We start from the raw sequence: 23,417 nt of genomic DNA on the forward strand, positions 1-23,417 counted from the left end.
GCGTGCACATCTGCACGCATGCGTCAACTGTGTACCTCAGCAAGGCGTGTACTTCCGGATGAATTAACGCCGCGAAAGGCGATGCTACCAAATTCTATTTGTCGAAACACCTTGCGCATTTTAGCATTTTGCTTGCCCACTGGGTCACTTCATATAAAAGAACCGAAGGTACTTTGCCAGAAATCAGCGCAGCAGTCCCATTCTCCGACACACCACATGTTCATCAAGCACTAAGTTTACACAACGACGCCCTCTGAAAGCAACTATACAATTCTGTCTTTCTCTCTTTAAAATCGAAGCTATCTTTGCGAAATTTCCTGGCCTTTCCTGGCCGTGGCTATAGATGAAAATAGATTAAAATAATTAGGTCTCAGATAATGAAATACAAATTTGGTATTTCATTATCTGATTATTATTATCGGCACAACAACCCCATTGACAATCAACTATGTCCTCAATCGCACGAATATAGTTCTCTCACGACAACGCCAATTATAAATAGAATTTAGCTCTTTGAAGGCGACTGGAGTGTGCGGGCGTCACGTGGCGTAACATGTGCGATAGCACAGGAGCGCGTGTCAGTGTCCATTACGCCAACAACGCAGGAATGAAACAGGATTGTGGCAGTCTGGGCACGTTGGTGTTCCATTTTTAAGAACTGTACACGCGCACGGAAAACACAGACGAAAGAAAGGCACACATACACACACACATAGTCGCAACTCCTTTTGATCCCGACACTACTCTTTATACATAAAATAATCTGAGCTCATGAGTGCGCATAACTCCGAGGCACCACGAGTCAACACTTCTGCACGAGCGAGGATGGCACACTCAGAAAAGCAATTTTTTTCGTTGTCAGCATGATCGGCGCCATGCTTACGCACATTTCACCCATCTTTTCCATTTATTCTGCTTCTATAATCTCTCTCGTAAGCTGATTCCTATTTCGGCCAACAATTCCACAAGTGTGAAACAAGGGTGGCTTGCTGGCGATGCAATATAAGGGTTGCGGTTGCGTTACCTTGTTTCACACGTGTAGATTTCTTGGCCGACGTAGGAATCAGCTTACAAGAGAGATTATAGAAGCAGAATAAATAGAAAAGATTGGTGAAATGTGTGTAAGCATAGCGTTAGTCGCGCTGACAAGGAAATAATTTGATATTAAGGGTGTGCCATCCTCGCTCGTGTAGAAGTGTTGACACATGGTGCCTTTGAGTTCTGCGCACTGATGTGCTCAGATTCTCTGATGTATAAAAAGGAGTGTCGGCATAAAAAAAATAAATTGTTGTAAGTTGCGCCTATGTGTGTGTATGTGTGCCTTTTAACTCGATAGCGTTAAGGGCGCCGTGTCGAATAAAATCCCGTGTCGGCATCGGCGGTGTTGTCCGCTAGAGAAAATTATATTTAGGTATATGTAAATGCAACGCTTTGCTATATGACATGCGGTATATGCAGGTTATATTACCACACCGTTCTATTATTAAAGTAGCTCATAGCTTGGCTTACATCCTTAAAAAAGTTATTCCTCGTAATTTTTAGAATGACAGCCCACAAGAAAGTGTCATAAAACAAAATACCGACAGCACTTGCTTTTCACGTTAAATCTTCTCAGACTGAAGTATTAAAAGAGCGAAACAATATCAGAAACCTAAAACTTATGCTTTTTCTTTTGTCGCGGCTGTGCACTACCTCCGGGATCGGTCCACGCAAAAGCCCGCGTTTCTACCACAAAGCTCGCTTTCGTGCATAGCGTTCGCCGCCAGCGTTTCCCGGTAAACATTAAGCTGCAGCCGCCGGGAAGCGTGAGAAGCAGTCAGGGATCTTTGGATGCTATCGCGTTCAACAGGCTAATAATTGTCAACCTTACCAATGTCTTCCACGTCGCACTTCTGTCCACACACACCTTTCCTCGCCATTTTTCCTTTGACGCATAGCGAGCGTCGCCTTCGTCCTCATGACATTACTGCGTCGACGTCTCGAGTGTGCATACGCGTGAAACGCTGTTTGCATTTTTCGCATGGCTCGCGAACGGTGCAGTGCATAAACATTGCGCGAGATTACACGTTGCCCAGGAAGTGAATAAAGAAAACCCCCTGTACGTGTTCCATTCATTTGTATATAATCTGTTTACCCACTTCATGAAATCTTCGTTTCACACAGATTCCAGCATGCGCGTTGGATTTGCGTAAACTGAAAGTGAAGCTTTCTAGGTGAACCCTCGCGGACTTTGCTGAGCGTGGCGGCGGCGGCGGCGCCGCCGCCGCCGCCGTAGTAGTGACGGTAGGGAAAACAGTCACAAAACTGTGTATGACGAAACTGGTTGTTTATTGGGCGAACCTGTGCCCACAAAAGCAAGCTACACTCAAAGCACAACGATAGCGGCGAACACAGTCGGCGATCGTCGAAAATCTGATCAGCGGCGAGACGCGTCGGCTTTTATACCTGAGTCATCGAAGGTTCCAGATTAATCACTGATGCCCGCGTGTCTTCCAGAAAGTTCTAGACAATTCGCGTCCTCGCGCAAAAACGCGAACTAAGCCGCGAAAACAGCGCGCGCCGGACTCAGTCCCCGTCGCAGACGGCTTTCGAGATACAGCGGCCCGGGCGGGCGCCCGCAGACGCCCGGGCCGCCCGGAGTAGGAAGACCCCTCCTCCCTACCGCGGGACGGAAGATGGCGCGCTTCCTCCTCGCCTTCGTCCCCTGCGTACGCGAGATTAAGCCGCGATAACCGGCTCACCCTCACTCGCTTTCACTCACGCATACATCGTACGGCGTGCGGCGAAGATCTTATCGCCCTTGGGCTTCATTTATTTTCATTTATTTATTCATTCAAATAATTACATCGCCCTTATGGGCATTATTGTAGGGAGCGGGGTGGGGTGATAACCACGAAAAGGTACTACACGTATAAAACACAACACAAAATAACCGAAAAAAACCGTAACGCCATGGTTAAAAATAACAACATTCTCAACGCATTCTCAAGTTCATACGGAACCTCACAGCGACGGCGATGGCAGAAATGCACCTGGAGTGCCTACATATAATTGATATCGCAAAAAAAAGTAAATGCAACAACGTTGCATTTTGACCCCAACTTTGATGGCGAGTTTGGTATAGCTCACAACCGGTGGCATCCTCAGAATTAGTTCTAAATGGACATGGTCTTGCAAGCTCACCGGCTACGATTTGTAAATTGCACTATTCACCATAATTATTTAACAACTTATTTAGTAATGTATTGTTAATTACTCCAATACGCACTCCGATTTATCGCGCAAGTATTGTCCGCCTATCAGAGCAATCCAGCTCAAAGGTTAAAACTGTGCTATCTGCCACAGTCAACGTTTTACAAATGTTGTATTGTCTACAAAAAGAACAAAGAAAGGCCTGCTATAATTATTTTAGAGGCAACCCATGTACAGAAACTTTCGTAAGAGAAATAGCACTGAAATTTCCTAAGCAAGTCCAGTAGGGTGGAAGTCGTGTGTCCTTTTGGAGCACATTTGAACGGAGGGTAATTGCCGTTTATTGTATATTCGTTAATTAGGCATACATACATACATACATACATACATACATACATACATACATACATACATACATACATACATACATACATACATACATACATACATACATACATACATACATACATACATACATACATACATACATACATACATACATACATACATACATACATACATACATACATACATACATACATACATACATACATACATACATACATACATACATACATACATACATACATACATACATACATACATACATACATACATACATACATACATACATACTAAATACATACATACATACATACATACATACGGACGGACGGACGGACGGACGGACGGACGGACGGACGGACGGACAGACAGACAGACAGACTGGACCGGACCGGACCGGACCGGACCGGACAATTCCGGGCCAGACTGTGTTCCAGGTATCAAAACGCAAAGGTCCTGCGCTTAGTTTCTGGGAATGTGATGTAAAGGTAACGGGAATGGAACCACGAGGAGTAAAGGGCGTCAACCCGAAAGCACGCACCTCAGAGCGTGACCTGGCCGCATGTATTACGTGGGCAAAATAAACCTTCTACAAGCAGGTTTACGTCGAGTTTAGAAGGAGCACCCGGCAAGCGCTTGTCGCGAAAGTGCATCACTCTTAAATCGCATCAGGTCAATAACGGGAGGCTTCAAAGGCGGCGGAGATGTTGTATAAGCTGCAATACGACTAGTGTAGGTGTAACGCAGGTTGGCATTTGAAAGAAATCAAGAAGAAAAATGCATTGCTGTTGGACGCTGTATATTCTGTTTACAGCATTCCTTTGCCGTTTCAGTATTGTTTCGCGAACCGGCACTATGGTACGTTGCCCTTATTTCTACTACAAATAGTGATGACATGAACATTCTGCTGCACGCTTAATTTATTCTCGCTGAGCAGTGAAAAACTACTCACGGATTCAAATAAAGGCCTCAGAAAATTCAGTTCTTTCGAGAGAGCAAGTAATTGTGACGAATTGCTATGTTTGTTTTCTTGTCATGCCTTAATATAGGAGAGCAGGGCCGGTACTTTGAAGCGATGCGTTATGCTTTATTTTATACTAGTCTTATCATCCACCGCTCACGGCCGGCTGATCCCGTTGATAACGTGAGCGGACCGTCAATCTGACCACTCACCAAGCGCGAAAAGCGCGAAAAGGCATTAGCATCGGAAAGGCATCACTACAAAATACCGGCCCAGGTACTTGTGCCTAAACGCGTAAAGGACAGAAAGTGCTCGTAAATGCGGTCTTGTTTTCTTCCCATATGTTATGCAACTAACTTACTTGCGTACAAAGTACACAGTTAGAGAAAATGGACAGCATCTCTGCGAGGTTTATTGGAAAGAACATGTCAAAGCTTTATATATGGACACAATGACGCCGTGTACGGCAGGTGACCACGGTCCTTACTCAGGCCTCATACTTAGAACAAGCACCAAGCTCCAAAATGTCCATGTCTTCTCTTTTCAATGCAAAATTCGAGCAGATGTGAGTGAGTGAGTGAGTGAGTGAGTGAGTGAGTGAGTGAGTGAGTGAGTGAGTGAGTGAGTGAGTGAGTGAGTGAGTGAGTGAGTGAGTGAGTGAGTGAGTGAGTGAGTGAGTGAGTGAGTGAGTGAGTGAGTGAGTGAGTGAGTGAGTGAGTGAGTGAGTGAGTGAGTGAGTAAGTGAGTGAGTGAGTGAGTGAGTGAGTGAGTGAGTGAGTGAGTGAGTGAGTGAGTGAGTGAGTGAGATATTTATGTACACTGCAGGACGAAGGCCTCTCCCTGCGATCTCCAATTACCCCTGTCTTGCGCTAGCCGATTCCAACTTGCGCCTGCAAATTTCCGAACTTCATCACCCCACCTAGTTTTCTGCCGTCCTCGACTATGCTTCCTTTCTGTTGGTATTTATTCTGTAACTCTAATGGTCCACCGGGTATTCACCATATGCATTACATGGCCTGCCCAGCTCCATTTTTTCCTCTTAATGTCAACTAGAATATCGGCTATCCCCGTTTGCTCTCTGATCCACACCGCTCTCTTCCTGTCTCTTAACGTTAGGCCTAACATTTTTCGTTCCATCGCTCTTTGTGCGGTCCTTAACTTGTTCTCGAGCTTCTTTGTTAACCTCCAAGTTTCTGCCCCATATGTTAGCGCCGGTAGAATGCAATGATTGTACACTTTCCTTTTCGACAACAGTGGTAAGCTCCCAGTCAGAATTTGGCAATGCCTACCGTATGCACTCCAGCCCAATTTTATTCTTCTGTAAATTTCCTTATCATGATCAGGGTCCCGTGTGAGTAATTGACCTAGATAAACGTACTCTTTTACAGACTCTAGAGGCTGACTGGCGATCCTGAATTCTTGTTCCCTTTCCAGGCTATTGAACATTATCTTTGTCATCTGCATAATAATCTTCAATCCCACTCTTGCACTTTCTTGGTTAAGGTCCTCAATCATTTGTTGTAATTCGTCCCCATTGTTGCTGAATAGGACAATGTCATCTTCAAACCGAAGGTTGCTGAGATATTCGCCGTTGATCCTAACTCCTAACCCTTCCCAGTCTAACAGCTTCAATACTTCTTCTAAGCATGCAGTGAATAGCATTGGAGAGATTGTGTCTCCTTGCCTGACCCCTTTCTTGATAGGTAACTTTCTACTTTTCTTGTGGAGAACCAAGTTTGCTGTGCAATCCTTGTAGATATTTGCCAAGATATTCACGTATGCCTCCTGTACTCCTTGATTTCGCAATGCCTCTATGACTGCTCGTATCTCTACTGAATCAAATGCCTTTTCATAATATATGAAAGCCATGTAGAGATGCTGATTGTACTCCACAATTTCTCGATTACCTCATTGCACCCTTCCTGAAGCCAGCCCACGTATAGGGACCGCCAAGCCGAGCTTGACGGCCCGATCGCAGGCACTATGGACGGCCAGTGTTTGGTCGTTGAGTTCTGGGCTGCCCAAGAGCGCAGCCCACCTATGCTGACTGAAGGCGTATTTTTTTAATCGCATCTTCAACATTTCAATCTCAAATAAAAGCTTATGTGACATACGGCATAGAGCACCAAAACCATTTTAAAACCATTTTAGGGTGATATCTATGGTTTGTCACCGCATATGTTGCCGAGTGAATACGCGGGGAAGCGCGTTCACCGTATAGTTTAGATATTCCCAGTGCGAAGAGAGTTTTCTCCAATTCAAAGTCGCATATTTCTGGCAGGAAGGGGTTCATTTTGGAATATATCACCAAAATGCTTCCTTTACATGGAGTTCCTTCTGGCAACAGCTAAAAATTCTCCTGACCACCAATTCAAAAGTGAAAGAAGGCGTATTTTACTTACATACGTTGCTGGCGCCATTCTCTCCGATGGTCAAGAACGTAAAACGACAAGTGCCAAGGCACACAGCACTGTGATAACCAATATGCAGGGGATCATTTTTAAGATTTATGGAAATTTTAAAAATCGCCTGTGGCAGATAGCATAATTCTAGTTCTTGAGCTTGATTATTCGAAGAGGAGGACATTACTAGCACGAGCAATCGAAACGCATATTGAACTAATTAAGAAAACAGCACTATTTATATTCGTAATTAATTACTTTACTGCACATATTGATATTTACGAACTGTAGCCGGTCAGCTTGCAAGACATATCTACTTGAAATGAATTTACAGGATGACATTATTTCTCAAGGTGTGGAACGGAATACATAGACATTCCAGTTACTTTTGTACTTCAATGCATAAAAGAAAGTTTGGTTCAAAAATTAAGTGGAACAACAATTCACTTTTACGGAAAGTTTGATGGCGCATATGTCCAAACTGGAAATTCATTCCAAGTGGATACGCCTTGCAAACTCACCGGCTACACTTCGTAAATTGCAATATGTGCCATAAAGTAAATAATTCAAAAGATAATTACAGTTAAACCGCGATATAACGAAGTATTTAACTTTTCATAACCTCTTGTCCATAGAACACCATGTATTTAGAACCTCAATATCATGACGTGTGTTTATACACGACTTCAGTAGTAACGAAATTTACCGTCACCGCAAAGGAATAGCGAGACAATAAATGGAAACTTGCACGGACGGATATGGTCAAATGATTGAGTTACAAGCGAACGAACCTCTCAAATCGCGCGCCGGCCGACAAGAGCCACCAAGTGCGGCCGACAAGTCCAAGTGCGGTAAGATCCTATCGCGCCCAGCAGCAGTGTGTGCTTTAGGTGCGAGTGAAAGCGTGCGAGGGTGAGACAAAGATAGTGGCTTCACGAGTGCCGCCTTCCCGCGTGAGCAAAGGGAAAGAGGGGGAGGGGAGTGAGCCCGCGGTAACGCGATGATCAAGCGCGCGCGCCTCGATTTCTGGCGCGCCTGTCGGCCGTGGCTGCGCGTGGCTGTAAGCCCGACTGAGCGCACGCGCAGACGCACACCCCTTGCTTTAGAGGTAGTATGCCGCGTGTGCAAAGAGTGGGCGTGCCGAGATGGCGTGGCGTCACGTAAGCTATTTTCCCGTGCATTTAGTATTCGAGGTTGCGTAATCTCGAGTTCCGAAGACCCGTTCAAGCGAGAGGAAGACGAAGCATTCGCTCCCGCTGCCGGCGTTTCATGATAGCGTCGTCTCACTGCGGGCGGCGCTATCAGCCGTGGGGGCGGAGTGGACGCGAAGTCGTGGCTGGCTTTGCTTAATTCGTACAGTCGATTTGAAGATATCGTCGACATAGCATGAAACTATCATTCGTCGCCGTCTCCCAAATTAAACAAAATACATTGTTTTCTCATTCAAATTTGCTTTTTTTTTCGATTGCCCGATAATTTGGAAAACTTTGCGGCCCCTTTCCGTGTAATAAAAAATCGATCGGCGACTGTACTTATTTGCATAAAAGGTCGAATTTCAATACAATGGAATTTCGATATAACGAAGCAAGTTGCCGATTTTACCAACTTCGTTATATCGAGGTTTAACTGTAGTGAATTTTCGTTAACTCGTTGAATATGTGGTTCGTTTTCCCGTGCATGTCCGCCTCTCTGAATAATCCAGCTCAAGGACTAGAATTAAGTTATCTGCAATAGGCTATTTTTTCAATTTCATAAATCTTAAAATGATCACCCTGTAGATATGTGCGTGCCTGTGCGTGAGAGAGAGAGAGTGAGTGTGTGTGTGTGTGTGTGTGTGTGTGTGTGTGTGTGTGTGTGTGTGTGTGTGTGTGTGTGTGTGTGTGTGTGTGTGCGTGCGTGCGTGTGTGTGTGTGTGTGTGTGTGTGTGTGTGTGTGTGTGTGTGTGTGTGTGTGTGTGTGTGTGTGTGTGTGTGTGGTGTGTGTGTGGTGTCGTGCGTGCGTGTGTGCGTGTGTGAGTGTGTACGTGTGTATGTGTGTTGTGTGCGCGTATGTGTGTGTGTAGTGTGTGCGTGTGAGTTTGTGTGTTGTGTGTATGTGTGTGTGTGCGTGCGTGTGAGTTTGTGTAAGTGTGTGTGTGTGCGCGCGCGTGCGTGCGTGCGTGTGAGTTTGTGTGTGAGTGTGTATGTGTGTGTGTATGTGTATGTGTGTGTGTATGTGCGTGCGTGTGTGAGAGAGAGACATGTGTGTATGTGTGTGTGCGCGCGTATGTTGCGTGTATGTGTGTGCGTGTGAGTTTGTGTGTGAGTGTGTATGTGTGTGGGCGCGCGCGTGTGTGGTGTGTGTGTGTGTGTGTGTATGTGTGTGTGTGTGTGTTGTGTGTGTGTGTGTGTTGTGTGTGTGTGTGTGTGTGTGGTGTTGTGTGTTGTGTGTGTGTGTGTGGTGTGTGTGTGTGGTGTGTTGTGTGTTGTGTGTGTGTGTGTGTGTGTGTGTGTGTGTGTGTGTGTGTGTGTGTGCGTGCGTGCGTGCGTGCGTGCGTGTGTGTGTGTGTGGGGGGGGGGGGGTGAGACTTCTGTTCATATTTGTGAACTATATACACACTCCATCACTCCATGTTTTTTCAGTAAACATCAGTATACCTGTACTTTTAGGCAGTGACAACATAATCTTCTGCAACACTAGGGCTGCAGTTAAACGCTGTTTGTTCCTAATACTCGTAAGTTTTAGATCGACGCAGATGCTCTGACTCTTGAGATACAGGTTACACTTTCAAGGCAGTTGTAGATAACGCCAAGAAGCCACAGGTCCTTTTATCACGCATTTCCATGCGTTCACGGTCGACTAGCGAAATAATTTCAAAGACAAAACAGGAGGGTCTCGACTGCACGAGCTTGCGCTGATCACATTGTGCAAAAAGATGTGTTAGGTTCTTCACGGAGTAGCTAACTTTACTTTCAGAACTCTGCAAGACAAAGCAGTCTGCTTGTCTCACAGCCGGCTTCATTTCGTATGTGCATTAAACGTCAAAAGGGCTCTCGAGCAGGTTGCGCCTTTCGAGCTTCTCTGAAGTGCTTCTCTCTGCGTGATTTATCGTCACGTGATTCAATAAGACATCTCTAGTGGATGTCGACAGCAGCGTGGCCTCCGCTATCTTTAGCGCCTTCCCAAAGAAGCCTCAAGGCGGACGAGAACCGCGCGCGTGCTCCGACATGAGCGATGCAGAATGTTGATGCAAGCTTCGGGTAAGCGAAGCCCAGGGACCGCCACGGGCAACGTTTTCTTTCGGATGCAGAGTGCAGAGGCTGCCACTGATGCACTCCTGTCTGAGAGAGAACGCAATCACGGCGTCGAATGCATGTGCTTTCCACTTTTTCTTTTTTCTTTTTCTTACAGCTTGAACCAGTTCTTTCTCGAAAGGCGCTGTAATCCTTGAGATAATTCGATTCTGTTTTCCTCCTGAGAGGGAAAAAAATGGAAGCCGAAAAAATAAACACAGTCAAGATCCTTGTAGGCTGAGTACCGAATGTACTAATTTTAGAATCAAAGAAAAAAAAAGAAAACTAAACAATGACTTTTTTTTCTATAGAACTTTAAATCAGGCACACGCAGCTGAATAAGTTTGTCCCCTTAGAATATGTTTTGAAATTTAGACGTAAACCTGAACATGCATAAATGCCACCTACTGAGGTAAGCTTTTCGCTCCCCCTACCCCTGCCCACGTGTAGGGTAACAAACTCGACAGCCTATTTAACCTCGATCACTTTCCTTCCTCTCTCTCTCTCTCTCTCTCTCTACTGAGACAAGCAGAGTGACAGGGTGGTCTCTGAATTTTACTACGAAAGGTGGATAAGAAGGGGGACGCAGAACCAAACTCGTTGTAGGTCGGGTGAGAAACGGTAGGGAGGGGCGAAACTTTCTTTTATCTTAATAGGCCCTGCAATGTGCCGCAGGAGACAGCATATAACCCTGCTTCACGACGTGTTATTGTTATTTGCAGCCTATAGCTGCCAGCGGTAGTTTTACCCCTTCACTAGATTTGTTCAGAGGCGGGATTAGCCAAGAAGCAGTGCAGGAAAGCAGAACTACAAGACAAAAGAGCCACTTGTCCATGTGCTCGGTTCACATAGTCATCAAAAGCAGAGCATCACGAGGCAGTGCGTGCACTTCAACGCTTCTTTGAGGGCGCCGGTATAAGTGATCAATAGTGCAGCACTGTGCATTTATAAGCATCTATTTCGGTAGACAACGTGAAGCATACTGCTCTACCACTAACACCCACAGACTTGCAACATTTAGCCTCCAGTGTTGCACAGCTACATTTTCTGGTTTTATTCAAGCGGTGCAAGGGCGATGACCGCTGATGACCGAATAGCATAGGTCTCAGAATCGTGTCCTGTAACGTAATTTTTTTATTTCTTTTGCTTTGAACAACTTGTCTAACGTTAGCTGGGACAGACGTAAAGCACATATGCAAATAAAGGAGGTAAGACAGAGGTATCTCCTGTTTTGTAATTGGAGACGCTCCATTCTACGTACGAATGCATGTTTGTATGTATGTATGTATGTATGTATGTATGTATGTATGTATGTATGTATGTATGTATGTGTGTATGTATGTATGTATGTATGTATGTATGTATGTATGTATGTATGTATGTATGTATGTATGTATGTATGTATGTATGTATGTATGTATGTATGTATGTATGTATGTATGTATGTATGCATGTGTGTGTATGTATGTATGTGTGTATGTATCTAGGTATGTATGTATGTATATATGTTAGTGTGTGGTGTGTGTGTGTGTGTGTGTGGTGTGTGTGTGTGTGTGTGTGTGTGTGTGTGTGGTGTGTGTGTGTGTGTGTGTGGTGTGTGTGTGTGTGTGTGTGTGTGTGGTGTGTGTGTGGTGTGTGTGTGTGTGTGTGTGTGTGTGTGTGTGTGTGTGTGTGTGTGTGTGTGTGTGTGTGTGTGTGTGTGTATATATATATATATATATATGTATGTATGTACGTACGTACGTATGTATGTACGTACGTCTGTATGTATGTATGTATGTATGTTATGTATGTATGTATGTATGTATGGATGTATGTATGTATGTATGTGTGTATGTATGTATGTACACACGGCGGCATCAACACTTAGCAGTGGTTCGGAAAGAGAGTGTGATGCCGGCACTGCTGCGCGCTTTATGATGCTTTCGTAATGGCAGCTATGCCGAAAGGATTTCGGAGAGCTGTCCGGATAGTTCAGTGACAGACTTAACAAATACACGCAGAAAAGTCCGAGCAATGTGTTCCCCGTGTTTTTCCAAGACTGCGAAACCTCACAATTTCCATTACTGGATGTTGCGTCCAACAAAAATTCGTCGGGTTTCTCAACGCTGAAAACCTGACACCCAGAACTTAGCCACTGAATGTGAGTGATTTATAGCGGCTGAATTTCAAAAGCATGCGCTTATTTGAAACAACCGGGTACCTCGGCACTCACCGACCGTTTACGCATGAACAACGACCCAATCCGAGGAATAAGTTCACCTTGTGTGCATATTTCATTCGCAAGGCGCGCATCGACGCCTAATGTTTTGCACTGAAAAAGTGGAGCGCATAACTACGCCAGTGGAAAGAAGGGGCGGTCATATCACGAGTGCTCGATTCGTCACGGAAGGGTGGAAAACAACGCACCTGCCCTTCTCTCTTCTGGCTTCCCCGCAAATTTCACAAGGTGGTCAAATATTTTGTAAGGGGCCCGGTGAAAATAATAAGAAAGCACGATTTCGCTTGTATTATACGGAAGTAGGGTCGACCTACGATAACGATCAAGTAGTTGCCGTATAGTCGTTACAGAAAATTGAGTTGAACTCGTCAAGAATGCTTGGCATTAATATCAAGCTTTGCAGAGTCGACAGGCGGATCAGTTGCTTCTGCGTAGTTACCAGCGCAGACTAAGAATATGGGCCGATCCCGAGGATATTTTGTCCAAAAATGTGGGCCGATCACGAAGGTAGCTCAGTATAAAAAATGTGGCCTGATTTAGAAGGGCACCGGTTATGTGCCCTTGGAGCCGCTAGCTATGTGCCCAGAGACCGCCATGTGCCTGGGCTACGTGGCCCAGGGGCCACTGCGTGTGTGCTAACGGGTAAGTAGTGCTCTTCAATGAATGCTCTTTGACGCCAGCTTGTGTCACCGGGTATCACAACAACAACAAACAAAAACATATTATGCCCTCCATATCAGTTCACAACAAATCGCAAAAGCATTAACTGTTCGATGTAGAAAAGCTATATGATTCATAAGATCCATTCTCCACCAAACCATGCGTGCTTCGTATTACGCAGATGTCAGCTGGAGTTGAATCTCCTTAATTGTTTTCTTTCTTTTCATCTTTATGCAGCTCATCGGCTGGCAAGCCACACCGATGAATATTAGAGACAGTGAAATCCGTGCACCTTTCTTCCTCTTCATTTCCTTCATTTGCTCTTTGTATGTGTAGTTCTGGTGTATTGCGCTGTGACGCCGAATGCCTCGCGGCAGACGGGTTGCGCAGTCATTGCAAAACACGTGTCTTCTACTAGGATTAATGTCAGCTTTTCCCTCTTCTGCCAGTTTTGCCACAGCAGAGCATATTTGGTAACACATATTTTTCGTTTACTGCACCATCTGGTGAAACAAAACGCCACACACAAAACGCAAGGAGGACACATTTCTGCGTGCTTATATCTCCTCCTCGTTCATGGCATTGTTTTCTGAAGCACAAAAGCAGCGCACCCAATCGAAACTGATATACAGACAGAGAAATAATGAGGAGGTCTGCCATGTTGTACCCTACAAGCTTCGGTAATGCCATTGAAAATCTTGAAGCACTTCCATCTGAACCAAGCAAACCGACAGCAATCTCAAAAATGCGCGCAATACGAAAGAGCATCAGCGCCTACAGTGGCATAACTCTGTTCAAATACGCGCCTCAGGAGCAACAGGATGCCTAAAGTGAAATCGTCCGGTGCCTGAAAGCAATCAGCCACGACGTACGGTAAAAGCTTTCTAACCCTTTTTTTTTTCAGCAAGCAGGGAGATTGGAATTCATAATTTGTTTGCCCTCTGAACAATAACAAGAACAAAGAAAAAGTATTTGGGAGCTGGTACAAATAATGTTTACACATTTTATAATTTTGTAATGAAGTACAGTTTCTCAAAAATCGTCCTTGCTGAAGCAATATTTCTATATAACTCACCGACTCTATTAGTAAACGGACTCTGTTAATAAGTTTTTAAATCTCAGACTTCTACAAACAAGCACTTACCCGAGCCCTGCGGCAGTGCACACAATGTACCCCGACCGCTTCCCAAGCCCGGACTGCCCCCTGTGTGGTGGTTATGCGGACTTCGAGCATGTCCTGTGGGGCTGCGCCTACGCCGGTCCCCCTTTCACACAAGAGGAAATGATAACGCTTATTAAGGCGCAGGATCAGACCTCTCAAATTCTGGCAGTCCAGAGGGCACGCGAGAGGGCCGTCAGGTTTGACCTGATGGTCCCCGAGTGGGCCTAACCAGGTGACGTTTAGTTTACTCCCGTCTATTGTGGACCGAATAAGTTGTTTCACTCACTCACTCACTCTCTCACTCACTCTCTCACTCTCTCACTCACTCACTCACTCACTCACTCACTCACTCACTCACTCACTCACCTCACCTCACCTCACCTCACCATCACCGATAAATTAAGTTGAAGAACTTTCACTGCACCATGGTTGGTTTCGTTTTTGTGAAATTACCCCATTAAAAACAGGTGACATTGTTACTCGTCAGCTGTACAAAGCTGCTATAATGTATAATTCCAGAAACATTTTTTACTACATCTTCAATAAGATCATACGCGCTTCACTTATGGTTAAAATTAACCTCAACCTTAGCATATACGTATACTTCAAAGCGCAGCACCATGTCCAGAACCGGCTACAAATTTTGATGCATGTGAAGCACGCGTGTGGAAGTTATAGCGTTCTATAGTGTAAAGATCAAAGGCCACCTAAATAACCAATAGAGCTCGCCCTCCAATCTATACCTATTGCTGTCAGGTGTACTGTGTTATCCAGTATATTATATACGGTGTTCTGCTTATGAGCACGAAGTAGTATGTTCAATTCCTAGTGGCGATGTCCACATTTCGGTGGGAACACTGTGCAAAGAAAATGCTCATGCACTTAGAGGGATACTAAAAAAAAGTTGCAGTGGCTTAGCTCGGCTATGCCAGGATATACGTAGCGTTAGCAAAGGTTCAGCTGATTATTCTTAGCTTATTCTTAAGATTATTCTTAAGATAAGATTATTCTTATGAGTCAAGCTTCTCCGTTCTTCTGCGCTGTTGAGCAGCATTTGCGCTCTCCTTCTCCATGGCTATACCACACTGGCAAACGCCAGTCAGAAGAGCAGCGGCTCCAGCGCAGTGTCAGACGGCGACTGCACAGCGAGCGCGCGCCGGCGCCAGTGCGTCTACCACGGCTACGACGTCACTCCTCTGGAATGCGCAGACCGGCGACGGTGATCCGCGCGCGGCGGCGGCGGAGTGCGCGAGAGGTGCCGGCTCCGGTGGCTCCGGTGCGCATGCCGTGTGACATCACTGACCCTTGCGCATGCGCAGCACGGCTCTTGATGTGCCGCGCGAAACGGGCTTGGCTAGCCCAGTGTAGCTAACGCTACAAAAAACAACACTAAGTCAGGTAATACTATTAAGTACAAAATGATTAACTACAAATACGTAGAACCGATTAACTACGAATAAGGTATTTTCTCAAAACCTTACTTCGTTATTTTGGTGTTAATAGGTGAATAATAAGAAAAAAATTGTAAACGTTGAGTTTTGTTTAATATTTCGCGCCGGAACTCCAGCGCTGGTACTTCACATGACGTCACGGTCAGTTCGTGTGGGAATCTCAAGGCAGCGCCGCCACCTATCTTTATATTTCGCGTGTTTTCTCGCTTGACAAGGCTCCTCTCACGGCAAAAGGTATCTGTTGGATTTCTTCTCTTTTCTTTCTCTCGTTTCTTCTCTTTTTGAGGAAGGGGGTGGGTTATTGTAACAAGGTAGTTTACTAATACAGCTTAAATAGTCTTTTCTAGAGTCCCTTTAAATTCATTCGCGCCGTAACTTGTCGTCGATGGCTAAAATTAATCCAGAGTTCCCGTATTCGCGCACTCACACACATATACGTATATATGTGACGATAAAGTTATTGATTGCACGTACTCTAACGTTCCTTTTTTAAGGTTCCACAGAAGAAGAAGGTACCTTCTTCCTCTGTGGAGGAAGAAGGTATCTTTGACAAAGTGCATTTGGCTCAGTCGGTCAAAGGATGGTGCCGTGGCCGAGGTCCGAGTTTGTGGACGAGTGACTTGTTGTGCTGAGGCCAGAAAATATTAAATAATGAAATCGTGTGCAGTTAAGCATTCGGTATCCTGAGTAGACTTTAAAACCGTAATGTTTTTTTTTTTTTTTTTTTTTTTTTTTTTTTTTTTTACAGAGAAGCTGTTTCGGCGGAACCTGTGTGATCGTTGGTCCGCTAAAACCCACGTGACCTTGCGGGAGAGGAGAGGAAAAGAAGAGCTCAAGCGCGTGAGAATACTGTGAGAGGGTTCAGATGAAAAGGAGAACGGGGAGGGAGGTTGACGTAAGCCGCCCTGTCCAATACTCGCGTTGGAGTGGGAGAGCGTGAGGCACGCCCACCAAAGGCGGTGTACGAAAAAAAGTAGGTCAACTGAAGAATAGGGTACGAGAGTAGTTCGCGTTAGCGTTGGTTGTATATACGGAGCTTTGTTCAAGGACTCTTGTCTGGGAACGTCGTAGAAAAGCGTGAGGAACGCGCTAGGAACGCCATCGCCCGTGCACGCCGTCGCATCCCCCCCCCCCCCCCCGCAACACGCTAGGAACGCCATCGCCTGTGAGCGCCGACGCGTCCCATTCCCCGCAAGTAGAGCAGTTAACAGCATCACTGTTCGACCATGTTTACGGAGGGGAAGGGGCGGTAATGTTTTCCTCTTTACGCTAGGCAGAGGGTTTTTTTTTTTCAGCATCAGCAGGCTTAGTTTAATTCGGCAACTTATAAACCTTTCGATGAGGACATCAGAAGGAGGCACTTCACTTTAATGAACGTCCTGGAGAAAGATTTTCTGTGCTTGACAAAGGGCGTGAAGCCGTCCTACTGGCATTTCGCACATGCTTTGCATATTTGATTAGTTTCAATAATTTAAAAATCTTGAATTTTATTTATTGGCCAACGCTATATTACCGATTACCTCTTGACATCTTCCTTCATAACTTTTCCTTCTTCTCCTTCTGTTCGGCTGCTTTAGGCTACTCTGTTTCTGAGTCGAATCACCATGCGTTTTTGCTTTCAGCAAGAATGCCTGTTTATACGTATCCCTCCGCACTTATATTACTCTGTCTGTACAATCTACGAGTATATTATGTGAAGCTTACTGTAAATGAATAAATAAATTTTTATTTATTTATTTATTTATTTTTAATAAAATAAATAAATTTATTTATTTTTAATAAATAAATAAATAAATAAATAAATAAATAAATAAATAAATAAATAAATAAATAAATTGTTCTTTCAAACTCCTGCATAAAGTTTATCTCAACGTTCACATGTTTTGTGAAATTTTCTGTCAGCGACCGAAACTGGGTTCGCTTTGATATTTCGAAAAAAAAACTTAGGGCACAGCTGAGGCCGTAAAATCTCATGTAAGCGATACTAAGCATTACATCGTTTATAATGGCAATGTATGAATGCTAAAAAAAACAGAAAAAAGGTGCTCTTGAAGCTAAACAAGTTATTTGCTCTGAGGATGAGATCTCAAGAATGAGACACTTGAGTATTCAGAGGATGAGGTTTGCGTCTCGTTAAAATTCTTGCGCTTCATTGCGTGCCTAGAAGTCTCTTCTCTACAGGCCCCATTGATCATTAGAATCCCTATAACTGGTTTAGCGTTTTGCCGTTAACTTTGCTTGATTGAGTCCGGGGCCGGGCTAGATGCACTCCATGTCTCTTGGATCATTTCTTCTCATTCACGTCACAGTGTCCTCAAGAGAGAGACACTTAATGAAAAATAAGTGCCTTTGTAATGTGACAGAAGTTTCTACTTTGCTAATTTGCTGGAAGTTCAAGCAAGACACATGATTCCCGTGCTAGTTTCGTTTCGTTTCTTCCTCTGCGGGAGACGAAGGCCAGGCGCTTCGAGTTGGCATGAGACACTGCAGCGTAGCATTCGTTCTGTTATTTTTCATAGACACGGCAATGCGGCATGCTGTCTGCATTGGGTGCGTAAATAATAGCCATACTACACTACATATACTATTAATGCTGCGCTTCATAACGACGTCTGTTGTCGAGAATTACTCTTCCCCAATATATGTCGCATTTTGGATGCTTCAATATTCGAACACGTTTCTGTCAGCCTTTCTAAAATGATGCGAGACTGTAAAGACTGCTGTAACTATAGGTAGGGCTGATCTTAAACATTTGTTCGCGTCACCGAAATGGCACAAAAGAAAATATAACGCTGCGAAGCATGTGAATCAGATTACTGCTGGTCCAAGTGGAAATCAGTAAAACAACAACATCTACTACTGCTATTACTACTACTACCTCAGCTTATTTTTTTTTCATTTGCAGCGCTTTTACGCATGATTTTACATGGTTATCAGAGGAGTGGCTATCTCGCCCTGCATAGGCCAACATCTCCTTAAACACAGTCAGCAAAAGAATATAAAAAGCAACGTGACAAGAAAACCAATTTCCTGTCCGCGGTGAAGTTTAACCGCGGTGCTCTTCGCATTGATCTCGACCATTTGAAACAGTAAGGCAATAAGTAAGGAGTAACCCCAAAGAATTAAAAAAAGCAGACGTGAACTCAGATCGAGAAGTCAAAGGTTCCCGTCTCGTGTCTGTTATTCCTATTCCTTCTCTGCCCACGACAGCCCTCGAGCATACTCGAGGATACTCAGCCTTTAGGCTCCACTTCCGTGGGTAGGTAATCACTGGCATCCATGAAAGGAAGCACGAAAGGAAGCAGTTTGCTCACAACAAAAGGAATCTGGAATCGCAAATTTGCTAAAATAAGTCGCAAAGATCTCATTGGATTCTGACCTGTGCGCACATCCGCACAGGGCGCGAGAATGTCCCGCGCGCCGCTCGCCTCCTCCCCATCTCTCCCTCACTCCCGCACTTCGCTCGCCACCTGTCCAGCTAGAACCCTGGCTCCCTTCCACCGTTCCCTATTTTTCCCGCGCTGCCGTCAGCGATCCTCTCCCACGCACTGCTCCACGCGGACCCTACAGCGGCACCACCACGTGACAAGTACGTCACCAACGGCGCGGCCAATGGCTCCGCAGCGCGGCGCGCCCTCCTCCTCGATTTCGCTGGGGCTCCCGATCCGACCGTCTAGGGAAAGGGGGAGGGAAGGGAATGGCGCGCGTTGGAAAGGGCGAGGGCGGCGCGAAGCAATGAAGAAGGTAACAGGCGAGCGGGAGCATCCATAAAACCAACTGAGCGAAAGGCGCGAGGGTGACCGCGGAGTTGACTTCGAGCCACAGGTTTCGACGGGACACCCCTTCACGAAAGGACCCGAACGTCTGAAGCGAGCGCGCGCGCCCGTGCACGCCTCCTCTTGACGCACTAGTGCGCGGAACAAGAGAAGCACGCATCGCGGAACTTTTTTTTCTCCTCCTTCTGGACGCCGTTCGCTCGGGTCGAGAGTCGCTGGACCGGGCCACGGAGCAGAAAAGAGCGCAATTCGCACTCGCCAAAACTCTCGAGGCAGTTAGCGAGGCACTCAGCTGCCGCCGTGGTTCGTCGTCGTCGGCAGGTCGACCGGACAACCGGAAAAGTTCGAGAGCCAAAGAGCGATTCGGGCCATAGACTCGCTGTCTTGCACTCTAGTTGCTCGCTGCCTTTTGCAATCTCGCAACTTTTCGAAGAAAAGTGACTAGACGGGCGCTTTTCTTCGGCGTCGTTACGCGGTTGAGGCGTCACTGGCCCCGTGCGTTGGCGGTGACTTGCAACGAGAAGGAGAGGAAGAGTCTTCGGACGCAGAGGGCCACGGCTATCACCCACCTGCGGTGCAGGAATCGTCGACGCAAGCCACAGCGGAGACAGCCGGAGATCACGTCAGAGCCAACCATGCTGAGAGCGAGGAGCGTCACTCTCGGCTACTCCCAATTCGTACTGGTGTTGGGTGTAACGCTACTGCTCGCAGCATCCGGTGAGTTAGGCTCTGAAAGCAATTTTATCGTATTCAAGTTTATTCTTTTGCACACGCCGTTTGCCACATCCGCGGTCACAAGTGATATATTTTGCTAAATTTAAGCCTCCGTCGGAGCCTGTTTACATCACGGACTTCCTTGCTTCAGGTATTAAAGGATTAAACCTGTCAACGACACTGACGTCGACGATATGAAAAAAAAAAAAAAAAGCAAACATGACCGCAAATTGTGCAGCGTGGGAAAGTAGTGCCATTACTATCAACCTCAATGTACTATTTTTAAGTACACGTACGATGTTATGAAACGCACGGACCCATTTTCAAAGCAAAAGCTACAGCACACATTTTAAATGTTTTATTTTATTTGGGGCAACTTATATTGCTCCCCAAATTTTATGGACTTAAGTATTCGCTGTCTAAAAGCTCTTAGGAGTGGCCATATTGCACAACAAGGTCTATGAAGCACGGTGACATTTTGCTACGCACTAATAACACTTTGTTTCCAGCAGTAGTATATGGGCTTGTGGTCGCAAAAAGCGGTACGTGAGTATTTTTATTTTCTCCTCCTTTTACAAGATGCGAAATACACGTGTAAAAACCAGGCACCAAAGTTGTTTCAACAATGCTACGAAAAAACGGTGCTGTGTATGAGAAAGTTCCGCAGTAAATAAATTAAACTTGCTCCAAGCAACCAACCATAAGCTTTTTCAAAACCCATGGGAGGGGGGGAAATGCAACGTACAATATTTGGTGCAACTTCGGTGTCTACTTCTTCCTACACAAAAATGCGCCTCAGGAACGTATGTAACTTTTAATACACGGCAGGAAAACTTACCGTAGACTTCGGATAAAGTAGAGAAATAAGGTGCCTTGTTTAAATATTCATCTTTCTCTCCTGTAAAGCGTGTTTTGCCCTTAGGTGACAAATAATGCAACAAAGCGGACTTGACAGCTGGTTTTCAGTGTGTGCCAGCGGAACACCACCTCGCATGACGTCTTAAACAAGTTTTAAGGAGTTCTACTATAATTACTCACTTTTAATTTCCCCTCAGCTCTGCTTACTGCCAGTTAGTGCTGCAATTATGCCCTTATTAAATTTGTCCGGCGTCATTAGCGTGGTAAGCTCTAAACACTTGCGCTCTGTGGGCTGCTCGACCAGATGGCTGCCGCTTCACCATTTTATGAAAGAAAAAAATTACAAAGAGCAACAGAAAGGTAGCAATAAAAAATACCGTTATTTTTGATCAAAAGCTTAAATAAGCCGTCTGTCACCTACCAGCTTTTCTTAGTCTATTATTATTCGTTAATTGCAGGGGTGTGTGTATTGTAAAAGAGGGTCCTTCTACTCTTTCGCATACAAAAGCACGATTTGGGAATAATGCATGATATTTCAGTTCCCCAAAGTTTCCGCATCAATAACTTAAAACGTAGTTTAATAATACAGGCTTCTTATATAGTAATAACTAGCTTGCTTTTAACTTTTAGATGTTGAGACTCACTTGATGCACCAGCTAGAGCTTTGAGAATTCTTTTCCAGAATATGATCGAATATAAGTGCAATTGAAAAGAAGGACTAAAACTTAACTGTTTGATTGTTTTCATTATATTATTCATTAACATCAAAATTTCTGCCACCTGTAAACAATTATTTGCATTTCGCATTCAGAAAATGTTGTTTCAACTTTTATATTAGCCCGTCCAAGGTTGAGATATATTTAGGAATCTGCGTTTATGGCGTCTTTAAAAACCAAGATATAAATCTGTTTTCAGTATTTGTATGAAGAACAGCAAGAAGCCTAGACTTTACCGGCACTTAATAAAGTCAGTTATAGTGTTTTAACCTTGAAATAATGATATCTAAAAGCGGAAACAAGTATGTAGATGTACAACGATGCTTGCATTTAGCAGTCAAACATCAGATGACACTGAGATTTCTTGCTTGTCATAGTGCGTAGCAGTGCGTACAGCACGAAAAAAAGAAGCGTGTCTTAAACAGTGAAAGTCTCAGGAATATTATCTTTCATATTGAGGCCAACGATCTGTGCTCTCTGTAAAAACATTTGCTAAAGTACTGCGGCATAGTCAGTACATTTTGGCGCACACTTGTTTATTTGCCCTAAATTGATGAACATATGGCAACCCATCTCGCGTCCAATAGAGTAGCTTTCAAGGCAAAGCAATCGCCGACACAGACTTCTGGGTTTAAAAAAAGGCACCGTCACCCCGTGATACGCTTAATACGTACTACAGAAAACAGTGAAAAACCACAGACATCTTCTATGTCTTAACAACGTAAATAGTGTAGATGACATCCCCGTTGAAAATCGCCACAGGTGCCTTAATTCATCGGTATAGCACAACACGCAAGCACATGTCGTGGGAAACTAGGGCTTTAAATAAAATAGAAAATTAATAACTCTATTGTTCATTTATTCATTCATATTATTCGTCATTATGTCACGTTGTGTCCGGATCACAAACAAAAAGCCGCAATAATGCAGCTTGGCGGAGATATGTGATCGATACATTAGATTCTATAAACATAAACTACATCACACAGTATTACCTACACTTACCAAGCTTGAGCATTGTGAAAGTTTCGCGAAATGTTTTAGAGTTATAACAGCACCAAAGGTGGCGTAAGCTATATGACCATGACTATGGTTAATGACCACAGCGAAGAATTTGCGCGATCAACCTTGCTCTAGCGATGACGCGATGAGCACCTTGTAGCTGCCGTACTGTGATATTAGCGGTGCATACGCGAAGCTGAAATTTCAGAAGATCCGCAGGCTTCCTTCTATCAATCACGTAGTAGTTCCTGCCGTTGTGTTTACGAAGCACGTCCTTTTATCTAGTTCGCTGGACTGCACTCACCAAATAAACGTTACACCGTGCCCCAATTTGGGGATTACAGGGCACGGACATCGCTTTAAATCGTTTTATGCACTTTCCCAGTGTTCGTTGATAAGCCAAATAAGCCGAAGATAAATATTCTCAGCAGCCGGGTACACAAACGAGATTCACACGACGCGCACAGCGCACGAAATTCGGGGCAGATTGGCGTGATTTGAACAGTGGAAAGGGTCGTCGCGGCCTTCTAGAGAGTCAGCAATTAGGACACGCTTTATCGGGTATTTTGCTGTATTGAAGACTAACGGCTTCTTAACACAAGACAGATACCGGCAGTTGACATTTGCATTTTAACAACGTCACATGTTGACTTCCTCTAACACGAGGCAAATTGCGGCGTATACT

General features: G+C 44.8%; 1 protein-coding gene across 2 annotated transcripts in view; it reads left to right on the plus strand.

Moving 5' to 3' along the window:
- The first annotated feature begins 19,451 nt into the window (after nucleotides 1-19,451).
- The window catches only part of LOC119456258 (uncharacterized), a 159,416-nt gene continuing 155,450 nt past the window's right edge, over nucleotides 19,452-23,417 (plus strand). For both annotated transcript variants that reach the window (XM_037717910.2, XM_037717912.2), the window contains exon 1: nucleotides 19,452-20,159. In XM_037717910.2, coding sequence (XP_037573838.1) covers nucleotides 20,078-20,159 — 82 coding nt within the window. In that variant the 5' untranslated portion in view covers nucleotides 19,452-20,077. The remainder of the gene's footprint in view (nucleotides 20,160-23,417) is intronic.

This window comes from Dermacentor silvarum, chromosome 6 (genome assembly GCF_013339745.2).
Source record: "Dermacentor silvarum isolate Dsil-2018 chromosome 6, BIME_Dsil_1.4, whole genome shotgun sequence".
Lineage (NCBI taxonomy): Eukaryota > Metazoa > Arthropoda > Arachnida > Ixodida > Ixodidae > Dermacentor > Dermacentor silvarum.